This window comes from Lissotriton helveticus, chromosome 6 (genome assembly GCF_964261635.1).
Source record: "Lissotriton helveticus chromosome 6, aLisHel1.1, whole genome shotgun sequence".
Classification (NCBI taxonomy): Eukaryota; Metazoa; Chordata; class Amphibia; order Caudata; family Salamandridae; genus Lissotriton; species Lissotriton helveticus.
This window is the reverse complement of record NC_136067.1, coordinates 1,264,316,227-1,264,334,026: the sequence shown is the minus strand read 5'-3', so window position 1 is coordinate 1,264,334,026 and position 17,800 is coordinate 1,264,316,227. Positions and strand designations below refer to the sequence as shown.

Here is a 17,800-nt window from a genome sequence, read left to right as displayed (position 1 = left end):
TTACGTACTTAATTCACCCTGGTTAGTGAAATGGATATAGCAACTATCAACTAGTTCATCAAGTCTGGCTTCCCATCAGACCTGTTCCTGGCTATGATCTTTCACATAGTTATAGACATCATTGCATCCACACAGGTGTTTCTTACATTCCTCTGTGTCTAGGTCACGGTCCCACCATGCAAGAAATGTTGATTTCTTTGCTCAAAAGGTCAATTGCTCATTCAACCATCTTGAATAGCTACTAGCCAGTTTCTCACTCGCCTTTTATGGCAAAAGTGACTGAAAAGGAGGTTAATTAATAGCTGTCTTCATTTATTGAAACAAATACCATCTGCCAGGTGGTGCACGCCAGCTTCCGTACTCATTTTGGTACTAAGAATAGCATCTGTTGCCACACATGCTAAAACAACATGTGGCTTAAAACGCTGTCATGATGGTGCGTTACCACGAGTTCCATTACAAAGCAAGTCATTACAGCGACTTGCTTTAGGGAAGCGCTGGCCTTTGGAATAGTTTAAATTACTATTCCATCTTCAGTCAGAGTATCAGTAGGGAAGGTGTTGGACTTAAAATCCAACACCACTCCAACACTGCATTCCCTAATACAAGTTGTTGTAATGACTTGCGTTGTAATGGAACTCGTGGAAATATTCCAGTTGTCGTGCTGACTGCATTGTAAAAGCACTACGTTGTAATGCCTGTGTTGTTATAGATGTTTCCCTGGTACGAAGGTTGAGCTGGTGGCTCTGATGAAACTGCTGGCAGATCCAGCATAATGGGATGCTGCCCTAATTTTGTTGGATATTTCAGAAGCATTTAACACTGTCTCTCATGTAGTCTATCAACTTGATTACATGAGGTGAGACCCCTGGTTGGCCAAGTTCCTTCTTAACAGGAATGAGGGGCCGGAATTCAGCTCCCCACTTTCCTAAAGACTACAAAACTTCAACAAAAAAACTTGTTATAAAACACTATTAGATTTTTCCAACCGACTGTGTATGGTTTTTAAACAAAAGGACTCCTCTGGTTTTTTTTCCTTAAAACTAACGGAGTGTCGGGATTTAGGTTTATATATGCATTCTACTCAATTGAAAAAATGGAACGACTCAGGTTTAGGAATCGTGAATCAATTGGGCATACAGGGCAGGCTGGTCACCTAGGAAGGAGTCCAGGCTAGAAGTTCGGGTCCTAGTAAACCTTCCTTTTTTGAATTTATTCAAATTATACATTTTTTGAAAAAATATAATTTTACATTCAACATCCCTTCTGGTAAAATTGCTTCTGCACTTTACATATCAAGATTGTCTGGGGTAGGCAATTGGTATCGATTATTGAATCATCAAGATGAATTCCCTTTGGTGGTAAAGATGCTGTCGAAGCTCATACACAATGTGCCTTTTCTTATCAAGATTGGCAAAGGATTTCATTTTTAGGTAATAAGGTTTTGAGAGCCGCTAACTATAAAAGAATGGGTTTTTTTTGCCAACTGGATGGTCTATTATACTCCAGAAGTATTGAACAAAATATATCCAGAGGTGATAAATAGCTGTTTTCATTGTGGAACTTTAGCAGAAGGGGTATGGCGACATATTTTTTTTTCTTGTCCTAAGTTAAAAGTTTTTGGGGAAAAAATATTTGCATATTTTAGTGGCGCGATTATGAAAACTTATAAACCTTTAGCAGAAGCTGCTCTGTTTGGTATAGGTATTATAGAGGCTACTCTCTGTGATTGTCAGGGGCGTTTTCTTGCTATTACTATGTTGGGTGCCCGTTCATTGATTCTACAAAACTGGAGGTCACTCACTGGAAATACCTTTGTTTGAGAAATGGTTGAGCAAAATGAAACGTACGAAATGTTTTGAAGAAGCATATGCTAAGCGGGTGGGGGCAATTAAGAAATGTTCGCGGGTCTGGGATTTCTTTGCTGACTGTTAAAAGTGATAATGATGATTTTGGTTTGCATCCCCCCCAAATTTTGTTCTTTTCTGTGTTGTGTAAATAATGATTGTTTCCGTTAAGCCTGCTCAATAAAAAAAATATATTAAAAAAAATAAAAAAAGGAATGAACGTAGGCATTAAAGAGCTCTCCTTTCACATCTGCGGTTCAGGACCTCATTTGTGGCGTCCATCAAGGATCTTCTCTATGCCTGAATTTATTTAACATTTATGTGCCTCACTTGTAAAACTGATTCAATCTTTTAATGTAGAGGCCATGTCATACATGAACAATACACAAATTATTTTGAGACTAATTGGAGACGTGCATACCACACAATCTAAGCTTTGGGTCTGTATGTCTTCAGTGGGCAATTATATACAGACTCATTTTTTGAAGCTGAATTCTGAAAGTTACTATTAGTTGGATGATTTCCCAAATGTGTACTGGTCAAATAATTGGTGGCTCATAACTAATGTATGTGGTTTGGGGTTCATTTTTGGTAAAAAGCTGGACGGCTCAGTTCAAATTCAAAGCTACCATCTTGCTGCTTTTATCATCTGAAAAGTTTAAGGAAAGTATTGCCATTTCTGCCCACAGATGTTCAATTAATTAATAGTCATAGCGGCTATCATGGAATCATGGCTTGACACACTTTATTTGTCTCTACCAGCTTCAAAAGCTACAAATTATGCACAATCTGGCTGTTAGATTATTTTTGGGACTACTACGTTTGGCATCAACAGCTGAAGCAATTACACTGGCTTCCCATTATTAAAAATATCAAATTCAAAAGTTTGTTCATTTGTCATTAAGCCATTTAAGGTAATATTCCTGCATTTATATTGAAGCTGATCACGCCTCACCACCTGTCCAGCACCGTACGCTCTGCTTCCAACGGGCTTATTATCTATTCCTTAGAACTGTAAATGCAGCGCTGGAGGTTGCTCCTTCTTTTATTCAACAGGTAGGATATGGAAACTTTCTCCATCTTTCATTGCCCCTTTAGATCACATATCCTTAAAAAAAAAACTGGAAAACTTTATGTTTGATGCTTACTGAACTTTTTTCCCCTCTCTTTCTGTACCGTTCTGATGGGCTCAGTGCCAGGATGCAAGTGAGGGGAATACTTTGCTCTACAAAATCACAAAATACCAATAAAAATATGTCTTAAAGTTTATCTTCCAAAGAGGGATCTTACTGTTACCAAAGGTGAGTTCGACAGCTCAAACTCCTTCACATGAGCAACCATCACGGGTCCGCCTCCTCTACCTTCTAAAAGAATGTGCAGTATAAGTATCTAGCTTGGTGGTAACCTCTCACTTGATACCCAGGTGGCCAACACCCTATTTATGCAAATAACATCACTCAAAGAAAAACGGTCTTATGTTGAACCCGGACCATCTTTTACCAGTGGTGAATGTGCCGAAGCAGTCTAGGTTCATCTATGGCAATTCACTCTACATGAGTAGTCCTGTGAAATGCAGGGCGTACTTCAACTGGTCTTGAATGAACTGTTAGTTGGGTTACCTGGAAACGACCATGTTAGCTCTAATACTATTCAGGCTTTCAAGAGCTCATTCTGTACCTCAGAGTATTCCTTAAGGTATTGGTCAGTACCCATAGATCCATTTAACAGTATGTTCCTTATTTCCCTTCACTGTTCTTCATTGAGCCTGCTGCTATTACTCTGGTCCAGCACCGTTTGGCTGACTAACTAACCAGATCAAGAGAGCCTGCTCTTACTGAATTAAGCACTTGTTTATGAGTCTTTATGTCCAATTCTGTGGACAACCGAATTGTATGTCCCCTTCATCAGTGAGCTAGGTCAGGGCCGGACTGGCCGTACGGGGCATCAGGCGTTTCCCGAAGAGGCTGGAAGGCAAGGGGCCGGTTTTGTAACTGGGGGTTGATTTTGCAGTGGTGCTGCAAAATCAGCCCCCCAGTAACAAAAGCAGAAGTGCTTTCCACTTGTGCCCCCACTTCCTCCCGGGGGTTGGTCCCACAAAACTGGCAGGGCTAGTTTGAATTCTCAGTCCAGCCCTGAGCTTGGTTCCCCTTAAGTGAAGAGCTACCTTCCTCTATGTGGCATGATAATCTCATGTTCGGCAAAAGCATCACTGACTCTAAAATCAGGACTCGGGGAACACACTTTCTGACTGCTGAGACACTGTTCCCTCCATATGGAGGCTACCAGCTACACATGCAAGTGTTTGCCATTGATTGTCTTTTTTTCGTGACAAGGTCCAGAACAATAAATGTTTAGCCTCATAATATAGGAATTAGATTTTTGTGAGGAGATCGTGAACATCTAAATGACTGCTAAGAGTGTATAGTATGCATGCTAGCGGGCCATGGGTTTCCAACATTTTATATTGCTTTATAGTGTTATTGTGCACTGTAATTTGTATACTTTCTACTTCGATTCATACTAAAAATAGATTTTACATTTTTGATTTATTAGCCCCTTGTGTGCTCATGACGGAACCACGCCGTCATTAGCAACGGGCGGCGCGTGCTTATGACGGCCTAGCTCCGTCATGCTCCTGCCGCTTCACCCACACAGCACTAATTCCCCGCCTGTGCGGGCGAATTAATGAGCGGGCGGGGTCATGACAGAACCACGCCATCATGAGCACACGCTGCCCGTGACTCATGACCGCGTTGTTCCATCATGAGCACCGCAGCGCCGCGCTCGCCCCCTAGCCCCCCGCTCCACTGCAGAATTCGCAGTGCAGGGAAGGGGTTAATAAAGTGTTCTGTACTCACAATGTTGGCTAAATATTGACATCTGTAGAGGAACTGTGAAATGCATGTTGTACTGTAAAGAGACCCACTCCACGCCTCCTCTCTGGAGCTAGGGACCAATAATTGCGCCTCGATGTCTTCTTGTATGGTTATTGAGATGTAGGCTCTTATGTACAAACACATTTTCCCATAGACACAGAATGGGTCAAACTCTTTGATACATCAGCCACTTAGTAATTCTGGTTTTCCATTTCAGACCGATTACTGGGTATCATGATTAGAAGAAACCACACTCATTCTCACTTTCACTATTGCTTGTTGGGTCCTGAAAGTAAGCACTGTGGAGAACAAACCAGACATGATCCCACATATTAAAGGATGACAAACATTTAAAACAGGAGCCCAGTCTTCATTCCTGGAAGAAGAAAGAAAAGGGGAAACAAAGGACAAGGTGTCTTACCCTTCAGGAGGTTGCCTGGCGTATTAGTAACAGGCATGTTAGTGGTGGGGGTGGGTTGCGGAGGTAGTTCAGTGGTAGCTGGTAACAAAGACAAGAAATACATAAACTGGCATGGAAATATATTCAGTCTGGGAAAACAATACAAATTACTGCAATACAGTGCATGCCGGGAGACATGTAGGGGTACACTTCTAGGAATGAACAAACCATAGGAGTAAACAAAGCAGGGTGCCTAATTGGCAGCTCGTGAGCCGCAATCAATTCATAGCGATCAATGGGAAGTGATACATCAGTCAGGCATAATAACTCCTGATAAATTTAACTCTTTTTTGATTGTGCTTTTTATACTCAATTTGGACTCTTACCTTTGAATGAACCTCTGGTAGATCCTCAAGATCATCTCGCTGTAAATCTTCTGTTTTGTTAAACATGCTTGTGCATAAGGTTTAGCTTTGCGTCTCATAGGTTTGAACTGCCTCGGGAGGCATGACCTCCCAACACTGGTCTTGTATGATTGTTTTCATGTGGACCAAGCATTAAGGTGCCCTGTGGCCGGCAAATAGAAACTCAAAATCTCAGAGACTTACATATCAAGCAATGGAATTTTAGTCTGTTTGTCCCTGAGACTACAAGTTTTTTTGTAAAAAAGGTATTAGGTGGTACATTAAACATGCAATCACATTTTTAACACAAACCAACAATAAATAGATGAACAATAAAACAGCCTCAACATGCGACTTACGAAAATATTAATTACAGCTATACATACTATTCTTCATATGATCTCTGGATAACCAGGCAAATCATGTGTCAATCAGCGATTATATTACACCATGGGTAAAACAGACTAAAAAACACTAAAAAGGCTGGATGTATTACTAAAATCTGAATAACACATGTGTAACCGCCATCGGGATTATGATATCCCTTTTCCGCCAGTCGTTTTGCGGCAGACAACCTGCCACGAAACGGCAGGTGGAAAACGGATTTGGGGGCCCATAGCAGGCCCTCCTTAATCCCTGGGCCAGGGGAAAGAGGAGTGGAGGGCATCTCTGGTGCCTCCCTACGTTTCCCTGCACCTTGTGGCAGGCACCATGTGGTGCCTATCACGTAGTTCAGGGGAATGTCTAAGGTGCATTTTTAACATTGCGGCGGGTGCTGCAGCTAGCAGCACCCGCTACAGTGTTAAATATAGCAGATGCGACCACCATGGTGGCGGTCACATCGTAATCCCATGTGGGACCGCCGCCTCATAGGCGGTCCCCATCCCCAGGATGATGGCTGACGGACAGAAGTCTGTCCACCATCGTAATCAGGCCCTATGTTTCTTCGCTTCAAGTTGAGAGTGTCTACATATCGTCAGAAAGCCCCTTGAAAATCCTGAATCTCTAAAAGAAGGTGCATTTCTTGGAACTGATTCATAGAATGTGCTCCCTCCGCCTATACACATTTAAATAAATATGTTTACCATCAGAGTAAAATGGAAATCAACCTGTTATAAATTTTTTGCCATGCCAAGCAGGATTTAATAGTGATTCAGCTCAATGCCCCTTTCATTTAATCGCTCATTCATAAGTTCATTCATTGATTCTGTCAATTTTACCTTATCTATTCAATTCAATTTTCAATCTTTATTTCGGCCAGTTTGACCATCAAAGATATACAATAAAACACATATAATACAATATAAAACCTTTCCACCGTAAAAAATGAGTACTTCTTAAGTGACAGTAGATAAAAGGTCATACATTAAAATTCATATTCTTATACTTGAGTAATCAACTGCGACTTTAAAATACGGGTGCGGGTATGCCAGACACTTGTAAGGAATTTGGCTAGTGCAAACACCGTTGGTCCCGAGACATCAGTTTTTAAAATTCTATACATCGGGAGGTTTTGCCTACAACCAAAGTTTCTGATAAGGGGTAAAAGCCAATATTTCCTGGCTGCCTTATAAGTTGGACAGAACAAGACCACATGTAGGTCGCTTTCCTCAGCACAAGTGCATGCCGGGCATTGCTTGGTGGAGGGCGGTATTGACCAGGAGCTGGTGTATGACCGCAAAGGCAGTGTGCCATATCTCCATTGGAGAAATAGCTTCCTGGTCAGCCCAGGAGTCATCCCATCCAGGACCCTCTCCAGCCTGTAGGAATCCTTGCTTTGTATAAATGCAGATGTTAATGACCCCTCGCGCTGGCAATCTAAAACAATAGCCAGTTTCTGCTCATAATAAGCCTTGGCCAAAACTCTTCGCGGGATCATAAGTGACGCATTAGTTGGATCAGACCATAGATCTGGGAACCCTATTCTCTCACAGGACATTTTTATATATTTTATCCAGGGAATCTGCAAGGCTTTGGGATGGGTTAAAAACTCCCTCAGTTCTACCCTGTAAGTAAGGAGTTCCTCACTGCTCCATAACCTTCGCCAGAAAGCTATGGGTCTGAGGCCCAATTCATCTGCTATGGGTCTCAGGCCCAAGTCCATCCTCAAAGGGAGGAGCGGTGTACTAGACGGGAGTGCAACTATCTGTCTAATGAATTTATTCTCAGTTATAGACAAATTATGGGCAGGTGTATGGCCCCACAATTCCGCCCCATATGTGATGGCACCCCTGGCCTGTGCCTTGTAGATTTGGATAACCGGCCCCAGTGGTCAATATGTGGAACTTTTCATCATCCGTGCAATGCCACCTGTGGTCTGTACTAGTTTAAGATTAGCCCTAGTCTGGTGTGTTCCCCAGGACATGGTTTCATTCAACGTTACACCCAGATATTCAAAGGTGGAGACTCTCTCTAGACGTGATGATCCCAGCAAGGGGTTCGGGCGTGATCTTTGGGTTGGGTTCAAGACCATGAACTTAGTTTTTATAGCATTGATCTCAAGCCCCCTTTCCGTGCAGAAAACCACAAAAGAATCATGGATGCTCTGTATCCCCATGGGGGTTTTGGACAGCAGCAGGGTATCATCTGCAAACATAATTGCAGGTACCCTGCTGCCGTTCAGTTTAGGGGCATCAGTATATTCAGTGCCATTGAGATGAGCGATTACCCCGTTGACAAAGAGGCAAAACAGGGTCGGTGCCAGTACACAACCCTGCCTCACCCCTCTGCCAACGGGGAATCTATCCGTTAGTTCCCCAAGCTTCCCGCACCTAACCCGGGCATAGTTGTTTTGGTGCAGTCTCTGTAAGATTACCAGAATGTCCGGGGGGGACCCCCATCTTGGCCAGAACACTCCAGAGTTTCCCTCTAGGAACCAGGTCGAAGGCGGCCCGCAAGTCCACAAATACAGTGTACAAGCTGCCGCCTTCGAATATCGCCGTCCTCCAGTAGATAATATTCAGACGAAAGACCTGGTCCACTGTGGAAACTCCCTTCCTAAAGCCCGCCTGGTATGGGCTAAGGGCGCCAGTTTCCTCCACCCAATCCTGGAGACGGTTCAATAGTATCCTACCAAAAAGCTTCTGGGGCACGTCAATTAGACTAATTGGCCTGTAGTTGGCTGGGATTCCATAATTGACTCAACTGAATGAGATAGCTTTAATTGTTACAAAATGTATTAATTCATTTTTCAACACAGCGTGTAGCCTGCTACTTTTATGTGAGCAGCATAGTGCCTTAAGACACAACAGTCCAAGAGTCTCAGTGATATTGACACAGGCTTGTTTCATTGTTTGGAAATTGTGTAGGTTGGAACTCTACAGTTTACAAATCTCTGTAGGAGTTTTACTTCATAAATGTTTGAATGTGGGGGAAGGGAGAGGAATGCCACCTCTGGGTCAAGCTGCTGACTGGATGTCATGTGGTGTTGGTACACAATTCCAGAGTGTATCAAAGAAAACAAACATGGATTTATTACATTGTGGTTGCTCTTGCAAAAAGGAGCTAGGCCTCAGATATCAAATGAAATTTCAAAAAATGTATGTCTGTCATTGATCGTGATTTTATTCCTAGAGCAAGGGTGGGTGTTAAGGGGACATGTGGCCTCCACTTAGTGTAGTCCTTCTCAGACAGGAGTTTAGACCCAACAGTGTTTTGTAGCATTTATATAGTGCTCAGTACATTCGATCAGGCAGCGAAGTCCTCCAATTTGCATTGGATTACTGGCGCCTTTTGAACAAGCGCACAGCTCTAAAGGATGCTTGTTGGTTGCAGCTGGGCCAGTATGGAAGTTGTTAGGTGAGGTATGTGGGGTTCAAAGCAGCCCTGCCAAGTGCCACATATTAATTTAATAAATTATTTGAGACCAAAATCACGTGGAGGATGCGTCGCGCAACAGCGATTCCGAGGAGCTCCAGGGCAATGATGTGGAGTCCTGTGTCGACATCAAACATGTCTTGTAGAATCATATAATGTGAAATACCAACTAGTGTGTGCCTGCACTGATTTCAGGATACAGGTTGAAGTTTTACATTTTCCGCTAGCATATTAGAGAATCTCTAACCAGTTTATTTGACTCCTAACAATCATACGCATTCAGAAGACAACTGTGTAGGAGAGGGCTGAGAGCAGAGAGGAGTGAGAGCACCTGCACGTTCTCCTTTTCTCCAAAAGGTCCCTTTTTAGGGCTTATGAGATCTACTGCACGTGACCCCAATCATTTGGGGTAACATGGCAAAGAGTGGACCCTCTGTTTATTAGACATACATTCTAACACTGCACACATATCGAATTCATAAGCAGGAATTACCGTCACAACTGAGTGCGCTTTCCACCAACTTTCATTAAGAGTGGACCCTCAACAAGAAAAAATAGAAACAGTTCTTGTAAGGTACATCACTACAGATTTTGCCTAAGTCGATTGGGGACACTTGAGACCTCATTACAAATGCCCTAGTATTCCCGACTTACCAAGTTCCCAGCCGCTATAGGAGTAATATTACAGATTGGGAGTATTTCACCCTGAGAAGGCAGCTCTCCTCCTGAAACAACACTAAACCTGATGTTATGGGGCATGGCTACAAATATGGTCAAAGACCCAAGGGTGGTGAAAAATCCTACCTAGAAGTGTAAATAAATAACATTTATGTTATGTCTGTCCTTATTTATGTTTTGCTCTCAGAACAGATTGGCCGAGCTCCCAAAAGAGTGTTGTAAATTTGCACCTACTATACCAAATTAGAAAAAATACATTGTAAAAGTATGTGTGGAGATTTACTCATTTGTTTGCATGTACTTTTTACACTTCTTTAAAATTCACAAGTATTCCCAGTGACTGGGGATGAAGTGATGGCTAGAAGTTCCAATATTGGTGCGGATTACCCTGAGTTTATGAACTTGCCGTTGAGTAGGGAAAGTGAGGTTTACTCTACCACCCTTCCAAATGTAGGACCAAAATCAGGGGAAGAGAGGGAACCTTGCATAATCCCTACAATTGATGCACTTTCTTGTTCGGTCAGCAGCAGTAGACCTGGGGGTGGTAAGTTAATCTCGTGGAATATAGCAGGCCTACGTCCCAGACTGCAGTCTCCGGAATGGCTCACATTCATCAATGATTTCAATGTGTGTGTCTTCCAGGAGACTTGGTTATGTGAGCCACTTTTTGCCCAGGGTTATTTAAATTATTTTGTCCCGATGGGAGGTTGTTATTTGAGTTCGGCAGAGTTTATCACTTTCTATCAAAGAGGTATCGACTAAAAGTAATGACATCCAGCTTATTAGAGTACATTTGAGTCCCTTGGGTTGTTTAGATATCTATAATGTCTATGTTAGGGGAAATAAGGGAGGAAGGTCCCAGGTTATAGCGACTTTGGATTCCCTCTTAGAATCTAACTCGGTGAATAATAATATAGTTGTAGCAGGAGATTTAAACCTAACCTTTGAGCCCCTGGTTGCTTATGACCTGTATCCTGGAGAAGAGGAAGAGAGGCAATGGGGGGTCCCTAAACTGGATTTGAAACCTGTAACTAGGTGGTCTGAGGATGTCATCTGTATTAATGCGATCTGTTGTGAAAAGGGATTAAGAGCATTAAATGGGAGAACTGTGAGCGACATGTCAGGGACTAATACATTTGACAATGGGCGCTACAGTAGTAGGATTGATTATGTCCTTTGCAGTATGAATCTGTGGCATCTGGTAGGAGACATGGAGGTTAAGCCACGAATAGAAAGTGACCATAATCCGTTGAGTGTGGTGCATCAATGGTGGAAACCAGAACAACTAGAACTGGATATGGCTGTGTATTGCTCTCCTGGAAGCGTCCCCACTAATGATCTGCGCAGGTTTAAATGGGCGCACGTCATGGCCAATCAAGAGGTCATGGACAATATTGGGGAGGAGGTTGACAAAGCCACATTGGTCCTCGAGCAAATGAATAATTCTCCTGTAGGTCTGGTTGAAGTAACTAAACTACGTGATAGCCTTTTTGTGGGCATCAGGGACCACTTTCTCAAACCAGTTAAGAAAAACAAGGAAGCGACCCCTAAGTTGCTTAAGTGGTGTAATACCGATTGTAGGAATGCTAGAATTGCACTAGGCACTGCTATCAAGGGGAGGGACGTGGACGTTGTTCGTACTGCCAGAAAGGAGTACAAGAGGTGCATACTAAATGCCAAGAAGCTGTGGGATGAACTTCATTGGCAGGATTTAAGGGAGGCAAGTGATAGTAAGGATTCTAGGCAATTCTGGAACATTGTCAAGTGGGGTGGGGGGGGCAGTCCGACCCTCCTGAAAATAATGTCTCGCAGGAGGATTGGGTGAATTATTTTAGACCGCAATATGCACGTAATCAACTAGATAATATGATGGATGATATTAGGCCTGTCTTTTATAAGGGTGAATTTTTTAACATTAATGAAGTCCTGATGGCTTTTAGTACGGTGGCCAGCGGTAGAGCGCCGGGGCAAGACGGGGTGCCAGCGGATGTTTTTCTTTATGATAAAGAACGCTGGGGCAAATATATCATGCTTCTTGCTAATGCTGTGGCTCAGGGAGCACCAGTCCCGGTATCATGGCAGGGAGCTGTGATAATTCCAGTATTCAAGAAAGGTGACAAAGCGCAGCCAGGTAATTATAGGCCCATCAGCCTTATAGATACTATCCAAAAGGTGATCGGGAGGATGATCCTGAATGGGGTACTTGATTGGGTCGAGGAGAATAGTGTTCTGTCCTCCTTTCAAGCGGGATTTCGTAAGCTAACAAGCACGGTAGACCAGGTCTTTCGTTTTACTTTATTACAATGGAAGACTGTGGTATTAGGCAAAGGCAGTATCTATGCTGCCTTTGTCGACTTACGAGCAGCTTTTGATCTAGTCCCCAGGTCCCAGTTATGGGCAGTTTTTAAAAAACTGGGTCTATCTGAAGAAATTTTAACCTTGCTGATGAGGTTGCATGAAGCCAACTATGCCAAGATACAGTGGGGCGGGCAGGGAAAGGTTACCTCTGACTTCCCGGTGGAGCGTGGTGTCCGCCAAGGCTGCTCAATGGCTCCCACGCTTTTTACATTATATATTAATGGAGTTGTTGCCCGCATGTCATCAGTAAATATAGATGCTCCCACTCTAGCTGGCGTGAAGACACCGATTTTAATGTTTGCGGATGATACGCTGATTTTATCGAAGACCCCGAGTGGCTTGCAGCGTGCCCTATTAATTTTTGAGGAGTTCTGTTTGGACCACGGCTTGGAAGTTAACGTGGCTAAAACCAAGCTCATGGTTTTTAATCCGCACCATAGTTTTAAAGGTAAACTTTTTATGAATGGCCAATCGTTGGAGGTGGTCAAGGCCTTTAGGTATTTAGGGATTCATGTGGCGAAAGATAATAAATGGGCCCAACATATAGACATAGCGGCACTCAGGCATAGACAACTTGCAGGAGCCTTAAACATGGAGCATAAAAAATCTTTAACAAAGCCAATAAAGTCTGTACTCCAAGTTTATGAGGCCAAGGCTCTTAGCTCTGCGCTTTATGGCGCGGAGCTATGGGGGTTCGAGAAATTGGGGCCACTAATAATTTCTGAAAACAAGTTTTTTCCTAGTATCACTGGACTTCCTGTGAGTACTCCTTTGTTGCCACTCAGGTATGATCTTGGCAGGAAAGCTATTTCGGATCTAGCAAGGCTCCGCCCAATCTTATATTGGCGTAGGCTTTGGACTACTCCGGAGCTCCTGCATTATGCAGCAGGATTCTTGGATATTGTTAAATCCGATGTTTTCCATAAAATTAACTGGTTAAATGAGCTCAGAGATAGCTTAGTAGGCCTGGGTATGGAAATGCTGTGGGAAAATCCAGAGACAGCTTCTTTCCCATCAAAAAAAGTTTTAAAGGAGATTTACTGGGAGAGGTTGGCATACCGAATCTGGAGTGGCACTGGTTCTTCAACTATGGCTGGAGGCTTCCTAGAGGCAAAGCTTATCCCCAGGTTAGAGCCTTATTGGGATGCCATTACCAAACCAGGGGATAGGAAGCTCTACTTCCAGCTCAGAGCAGGATCCCTACCCCTCAAGTCTTTGACCGGCAGGTGGGCTAGTGCAACTACCAGCATCTGCCCTGCATGTGGGGACCACAAGGAAACCATTGGTCATTTTCTATTTGTTTGTCCCGCCTATGTAATTCCAAGACGAGTCTGGTTAATCCCACTGTGTAAGTCTTTGGGTACTACTAGTAGTGCTGAAGCTCTAAGAATCATATGCACTAGCACTTTATTGTCCATCTCAATAGCAACTGCCAAATATTTAGGATGGGCATGGGTGCTAAGACAGAAATTTTAGGCATTGACCGCTGATTGTGTGTTTGTTGGCTAGGAAGATTCATCCAGTTTGATTATGTATTTTTTTTTTATTCAATTAGAACTATAAGTCATTTTGTACATAGCAATCGAGATGAACTTTTTAAATGATTGTTTAAGGATTGTGTTTTTATCTATTTGCATGTAATTTTTATATTTTAAAAATCTTTATTGATTGCGTATCTCTGAAATATATGGAATTTTTATGCTTTTATGAGTCCATCTCGAATAAAGCTAAATTGACTTGACTTGACTTGTATTCCCAGTAGAATACTTGGAAAGATTCCCCAAGCACAGGTTTACATGTGTGCTACTGGTAATGTCATGTGATATATTCCGCAAAGCGTAATTCTATGCGTGCATTTATACACTGGGAAAATACGGTCTGAAATGCAATTAAACAATTTTCTCTTTCCTTTTTTTTCCATACTACGTGAACAAAATGTTCTCCATACAGAATTCACTTTCCCTACAGCCCTTACATGTTTAGGAATGGTAATGGCTGTACCTACAACCCTCTCGTGCAAAAAAAACTCCAACCATTTCCAGGGAGCGTAGGTGTCAGTTTAGAGTTTGGGATTACCAACAATCTCACAAGTCTGCGGGTATTGACAAACGTTTAAGGCAAACAACGGCCCAACCTTTGGGATATACCATAGCAGATTTCTCATCACTTGTAGCCGGAAAAACTGCAATAGGGAAACCATATACTGCTGTAAGGAATTCTTGTGTGAATTCTTGACAGACAGGCGTAAAGAAAAAAATTTCAGCTATTAAGAACTTTGTGAATCAGCCCCATTGTGCTGATTTCCAAAACAATCTGGATGAGAGAACAATTTGAAGGTACTGCTGGCAAGCAACATGCCACACATTTGGGCAGTAAGATGATGCACTGATTCCAGGAAACTGACTTTACAACTTGTCCAATGGATGGAACTGCTGCGAAAAATCGACGCCATGTCATGTTTCACAATGACCAAAACCTGATCTGAAATGCTGTGTATTGGTGCTGTGCCACACACCTTAAGTTGGCCATTGACAATGACCTTGAAACGGTATACAACCATTACCACGCAATTTTTACAACGACCTACCATTACCACGCATTTTTTACAACGCAGATCCATTACAACGAAATACCATTACAACGCATGTATTTACAACGCAGGTACCTTTACAACGCATACCATTACAACGTAAGTATTGGTAAGTATATAATTTTATTAAAAATATTATAAGTTTGGGTTTTTGGGTAAAGGGGTATTTTTAGGGTTCAGGGTCAGTTTTGGGTTTTTGGGTAAAGGGGTATTTTTAGGGTTCAGGGTCAGTTTTGGGTTTTTGGGTAAAGGGGTATTTTTAGGGTTTAGGGTCAGTTTTGGGTTTTTGGGTAAAGGGGTATTTTTAGGGTTCAGGGTCAGTTTTGGGTTTTTGGGTAAAGGGGTATTTTTAGGGTTCAGGGTCAGTTTTGGGTTTTTGGGTAAAGGGGTATTTTATGGGTTCAGGGTCAGTTTGGGGTTTTTGGGTAAAGGGTATTTTTAGGGTTTAGGGTCAGTTTTGGGTTTTTGGGTAAAGGGGTATATTTAGGGTTTAGGGTCAGTTTTGGGTTTTTGGGTAAAGGGGTATTTTTAGGGTTTAGGGTCAGTTTTGGGTTTTTGGGTAAAGGGGTATTTTTAGGGTTCAGGGTCAGTTTTTAGTTTTTGGGTAAAGGGGTATTTTTAGGGTTCAGGGTCAGTTTTTAGTTTTTGGGTAAAGGGGTATTTTTAGGGTTCAGGGTCAGTTTTTAGTTTTTGGGTAAAGGGGTATTTTTAGGGTTCAGGGTCAGTTTTTAGTTTTTGGGTAAAGGGGTATTTTTAGGGTTTAGGGTCAGTTTGGGGTTTTTGGGTAAAGGGGTATTTTTAAGATTAAGGGTCAGTTTTGGGTTTTTGGGTAAAGGAGTACAGGGTAAAAATTAAATACAATTAAATTTAAATTACATTAAAATAAAGTAATTACATTAAATTTAATTTAATTAATTACATTAAAAAAAATTAATTAAATTAAATTAAATTAAATTATATTAATTTTAATTAATTTACATTAAAAAAAATATTTTAAACTTACCAATACTTACGATGTAATTGTATGCGTTGTAAAGGTACCAGCGTTGTAAATACATGCGTTGTAATGGTACTGCGTTGTAATGGATCCTGCGTTGTAAAAATTGCGTGGTAATGGTAGTCGTGGTAAAAGTATGCGTTGTAACGTCATACATCCCCTTGAAACCATTGTTTTCCACCATGTCTCTTATTTTCTGATGAAACATAAGTGCAGGAGCACGTATAATCAGATGGAGACACTCGGGCATTCGTTTTATCGTCATTGAGAAACATTTAATGGAGATCTGCACACAATGTTAGTGACCTTGAGTGTTCTTTTATCAGTGTTATTAAATGCCTCCTGATTTTAATTTGAATAAAAGGCAGAACCTCGCCTAAGACTTGCGGAGCACAAGGCTGCAGTCAGTAAGTAACACTGTGCGTCTCGAGTACTTTAACAAAGTAGGGCGGGTCCAACGCAAGCAATGTCCAAGCAAACAAAAGTGCTGTTATTGTACATTTCTGGCACAGTGCCCTTGTTCACAATCATTACTCCTACAGAAAAAATGGCTGAGACAACAGCCTTTTTGTCCGTAAGATTTCTTTTAAACCACGACAATGTCTTTTTTACAAAGTTACTTTGGCAGCAAACTTCTGTGTGAGGCGAACAGAGACTGAACTTGATTGAGCTGCAAGGCTTGTGTACTGACGTCGGAGGCAGGTTTGTAAATGGTTACAAAGATAGGCCTATGAAACACCATCCAACTCACCATAGTACAAGGGGTTTGCCGAAGAGGCTTGAAAGGATTGTTTACCTGCACTAGTCGTAAGACATCTCAAACAACCGCATCCTAAATTCTGAGTAGAAGTTTGCTAAGCCCGAAACCTTGCCCTTGCAGTTAGACCAAGGCTTCACAGACTTTGCACAGTGTCAAAATTTGCAGTTGCAAACTTTTCCTGCAGAAGAGGTTTGATGCAAGGAAAATCTGCAAAACAATTTCTCACTAGGATCTTGTTCCTAGTGCCCAGTAATTTAGAAGTATGCCTCCAGCTCAACCTCAAACTGGGTTTTACATCCAATTTAAGATTACTAGATGTGCACGCCTGGATTTTTTCCATGTAAAGATCAGGAAAACCCCGGTGAAGTTTGAATGGGGAAAAGAAGTAAGATGTACAGTGCTTAATTTGTAAAAAAAAAAATGCCAGGCCTCACAGTGCCAATGCTACACGGCCAATGATGATAACAACTACTAACCATCACACTCCAACAAGTACCAATTCAGACTCTTTCAGGCCTCCAAAGCTATAAGAATGGCTAGGGTGGCAGGTAATAGTCGTTTTAATGTATATTGAATTAATAATTAGCTGTTGTCGTGGTCATCTCCAAATTAACCAGACAGTGCCACCTTGTGGCCGACTGTCACAAGCACTGGAGTTGGCAATTAAGTGCCGGTGCCGAGCACCGGAAACCACAGGTTCAAATTAAGCACTGAGTAAGAAAGAGGTCAAACCTATGCTAATCACGTGTGCAAACTCCAATACCCCAGTTTATCTCTCATTGACTAGAAATGAAGAAGTATGTTTTGTTGCAAGGAAGAGCACATATTTCCCAAGAGTAAAACTATTAGCTGATAAATCTAGCCTATTTGGGACAGCCCTATACAGTGCTTTGCAGGGTTGTTTTGCCAATAAATCTACTACTAGCTGAAATTATTTCTCACAGGGACCCTCATTTCAAGTGGCCAGCTAATTGCTGAGATATTTATGGCACATGATAGAAATCTGATTGCAGTGAGTTGAAATTTATTGGGAACAACAACTACTGTCCAATTACGAGTTTTTTGGGAATAATA

The 17,800-nt window shown here is 42.0% G+C and overlaps 1 protein-coding gene across 5 annotated transcripts in view; it reads right to left on the bottom strand.

Annotated features, from left to right (window-relative positions):
* ADGRG6 (adhesion G protein-coupled receptor G6) overlaps window positions 1-17,800 on the bottom strand; it is a 634,122-nt gene that overhangs the window by 213,939 nt on the left and 402,383 nt on the right. For 4 of the 5 annotated variants that reach the window (XM_078648991.1, XM_078648988.1, XM_078648993.1 and 1 more), the window contains exon 6: window positions 5,145-5,222. The exons of the other annotated variant lie outside the window; for it this stretch is intronic. In XM_078648991.1, coding sequence (XP_078505117.1) covers window positions 5,145-5,222 — 78 coding nt within the window. The remainder of the gene's footprint in view (window positions 1-5,144; window positions 5,223-17,800) is intronic. 5 annotated transcript variants of the gene reach the window in all.